This window comes from Egretta garzetta, unplaced genomic scaffold (genome assembly GCF_000687185.1).
Source record: "Egretta garzetta isolate BGI_Z169 unplaced genomic scaffold, ASM68718v1 scaffold451, whole genome shotgun sequence".
Taxonomy (NCBI): domain Eukaryota; kingdom Metazoa; phylum Chordata; class Aves; order Pelecaniformes; family Ardeidae; genus Egretta; species Egretta garzetta.
This window is the reverse complement of record NW_009258552.1, coordinates 54,914-57,941: the sequence shown is the minus strand read 5'-3', so window position 1 is coordinate 57,941 and position 3,028 is coordinate 54,914. Positions and strand designations below refer to the sequence as shown.

The 3,028-nt window shown below is 56.2% G+C and overlaps 1 protein-coding gene across 1 annotated transcript in view; it reads right to left on the bottom strand.

Moving 5' to 3' along the window:
- BICD2 (BICD cargo adaptor 2) overlaps positions 1-2,360 on the bottom strand; it is a 127,486-nt gene extending 125,126 nt beyond the window's left edge. Inside the window, exon 1 of the mRNA XM_009647892.2 lies at positions 2,314-2,360. Within this exon, the coding sequence (XP_009646187.2) occupies positions 2,314-2,360 (47 nt within the window). The remainder of the gene's footprint in view (positions 1-2,313) is intronic.
- Between the last annotated feature and the right edge of the window lie 668 nt (positions 2,361-3,028).

Genomic DNA, 3,028 nt, shown 5'->3' with positions numbered 1-3,028 from the left:
TTTTCACCGGTTCCCCCCCCGCCCACCTCCCCAGCCTGTCCAGGTCCCGCTGAACGGCAGTGCAGCCTTCCGGCGTATCAGCTAGTCCTTCCAGTTTTGTGTCATCAGCGAACTTGCTGATGGTACACTCTGTCCCCTTGTCCAGGTCATTGATGAACAAGTTGAACAAGACCGGGCCGAGAACTGAGCCCTGGGGAACTCCACTAGCTACTGGCCTCCAATTGGACTCTGCCCCGCCGATCAGAACCCTCTGAGCCCTGTCATTCAGCCAGTTCTTAATCCACCTCACTGTCCACTCATCCAACCCACACTTCTTGAGCTTCCCTATGAGGATGTTATGGGAGACAGTGTCAAAAGCCTTGCTGAAGTCAAGGTAGACAACATCCACCGCTCTCCCCTCGTCTACCCAGCTGGTCATGCCATCGTAGAAGGCTATCAGATTAGTCAGGCATGATTTCCCCTTGGTGAATCCATGCTGGGTACTCCTGATGATTTTCTTTTCATCTACTTGCTTGGAGCGGACACCCAGAATGAGTTGTTCCATCACCTTTTAGGATAAGCTTTGACCCAAGAGGTGCTCGAAGTGCCACCACCACAAGGGATCAGTGGGCATACTGCCCAAAGCAACCAACTTGAGAAAAGCAGTACATTTTTTGCATTCATTAGGCCTTTCTCTCATTATATGTGCTGAGACACACGCACAAGTATCTTTAAGGCAGATTTGTTCCTGTAGAACATCTCAAGGCAGTAGGACTCTGTCCAATGCATTGTTCGTTAAATCTTTCTGCACTTAAGCACAAAAGTGTGTTTAATTCACTGCAAGAGGCACAATAAAACTTCCCCAAACATTGGTATCAGAAATGGGATTCCTGCACCGTTGCTGCACCGGCAGAAGCGGCCAGGCTGGAACCAGAGGCGCAACCATTCTCCCAACCTGCAAAGCTACGCAGCCACCAGTGAACCCGCAAGCACCTACAAAAGCCAGGTGCCTGCTCCTGCTCTAACAGCTACTCGGCCATCAGTGACCCCAAAAGCATGACACAAGCCAGGGGCCTGCTCCTGCCCTGTTAGCTACTTACGCACCAGTGACATCATAAGCACCAGCACAAGGCAGGTTCTGCCCCTGCCCTGTGAGCTACTCAGCCACAAGTGACATCACAATCATATGCACAAGCCGGTCCCCAGGTCCTTGGTCACCACTGGCCTCATGCTGATGGGATCACTGCTATGTACGAGGTTTTCTGTGACCGTTGCAGTGTTGTTGAGAAAAATGCTATGCAAGGTCCCTGAGCCATCCTGTCTGGCAGGGGTGGGAGAGCTTCTGTATATGAGGGCTCTGCATCCTGTTGGAGCACCCATGATGGAAAAGAATGCAGCTGAGGGCGTGCATCCCAAGACCCTCTGGTGCAGTGTGTCTGGGCACACTGCTGTGAGCCAGCATCCCCAGTGCCCACCCCAGAGATAGGAATGCTGCTTTGTCTGAGGGTTTCAGTCTCCTGGGATGGAGCCACAGCTCCATGGAGCTCCACCAGGGCACTGGTTGAGCACACACCTGTGTGCCTGCACCCCAGGGTCTTGCTGGTGTGCCATCAGCGGGAATGCTGCTGCTCGACTGGGCCACCACTAAGCATGGTGCTATGGGCACACTGCCCACGCCCCGGATCCGCGCCGCTCTTCGGGCTGATTGACATGCTGCTATGTGCAAGGGTCCCTGAGCACTGCTGCCGCTCCTGGGCTGGGAAAGATGCTATGTGTAAGGGTCTTAGAGGCTCACTGCTACTCCTGGGCTGAGCACAGTCTCCAGAAATGTGGAGGGTACAGCCCCAGCCCTGCCACAGTGCCTGTCTCTGCAGGAGGGCCCAGAGGGTTCTTGGTGCCTCGTGGCTCCTCTCTCTGGTTTGTGTGTGTGGCATGTGGGTGTGTGCTGCTGCAGCTCCATCACAGCCTGACGCCGTATGTCAGCCCTTTGACTGAGGCTGGAGCTGCAGGAAAAGGCTCAAAGAAGCACTGCAGTCTTGGGAGAGAATTTATTTTTAAAGTCTTGCCTTTTTCCAGTGTATTTTTTCCATCATGTGACAGCAGGAGAGGTGAATTCCTGGGACATCCTTTTGGAAGTACTGGACGACCTTGTGCTGGACATGTTCAAGAAGCTTAAGTTTAAATGGTTACATATTGATTATGAAGGCACACAGAATCTGTTGGAAGATTTGCTTAAAGAAGCTAATGATGCAGTCAAGCTTGCTGAGTGCTTGTGCAAGCACTAAGGACCAGATGCTGCCGGTCTTACCTCCAAAGGTGAGGGATGGCACGTACCTTCTCTTGCTGTCACTCTCCTCACCTATTTCAGGGACTGCTATCATGGTTCCTCCAGGTCCCCTGGGATCTCCCACACAGTGCCTACAGCACTTGTCCTCAATGGCGGGGGAACCCCTTGGTCAGGCAGGGTGGGCTGGGCTCCTCGTCCTGCTTGGGGAAGGACTGTGTCCCCATGCAGGAGTGGGGGCTTCTTGGGAAGGGAGGGCCTCCCTGCAGGTCCAAAGACAGTGCAGTGCATGTCTGCTGCCTTCACCCCTGTCTGGCAGAGGGTACTGGGGTATAGGATGGAAGGGGTTTGTGGAGAGTGGCCCGCAGGGGACAGTGCCACGGGACGCGATTCTGGGATCCCCAGTGCTGAGAGCAGGAGCCACCCCCTAAGCCCCGGGCACTGCGGGGTGATGCCGCGGCAGCAGGGTGACATGGGGGGCGGCGGGCCAGACGGGGTCCTTGGGAGCCTGTGGCTGATGGGCTTCACCTGGATGGTCCTGGTGAGGACTGGGATGGAAACCCCCCCTGGGTCAGCCATGGCTCCCCAGGTGCTGGGGGTGGCTGAGGGCTGGATCTGGGGATTGGAGAGGTCGGGGGGGCCTAGGAGAAGCCCTGGGGGACGCTTGGCACGGTGGGCCCGGGCTTGGATGGGGTCGGGGCCACTGGGAGGGATGGGGAGGCGGGGCCTGGGGCAGGCCGGGCGGTGCGGGGCAGGCCGGGCGGT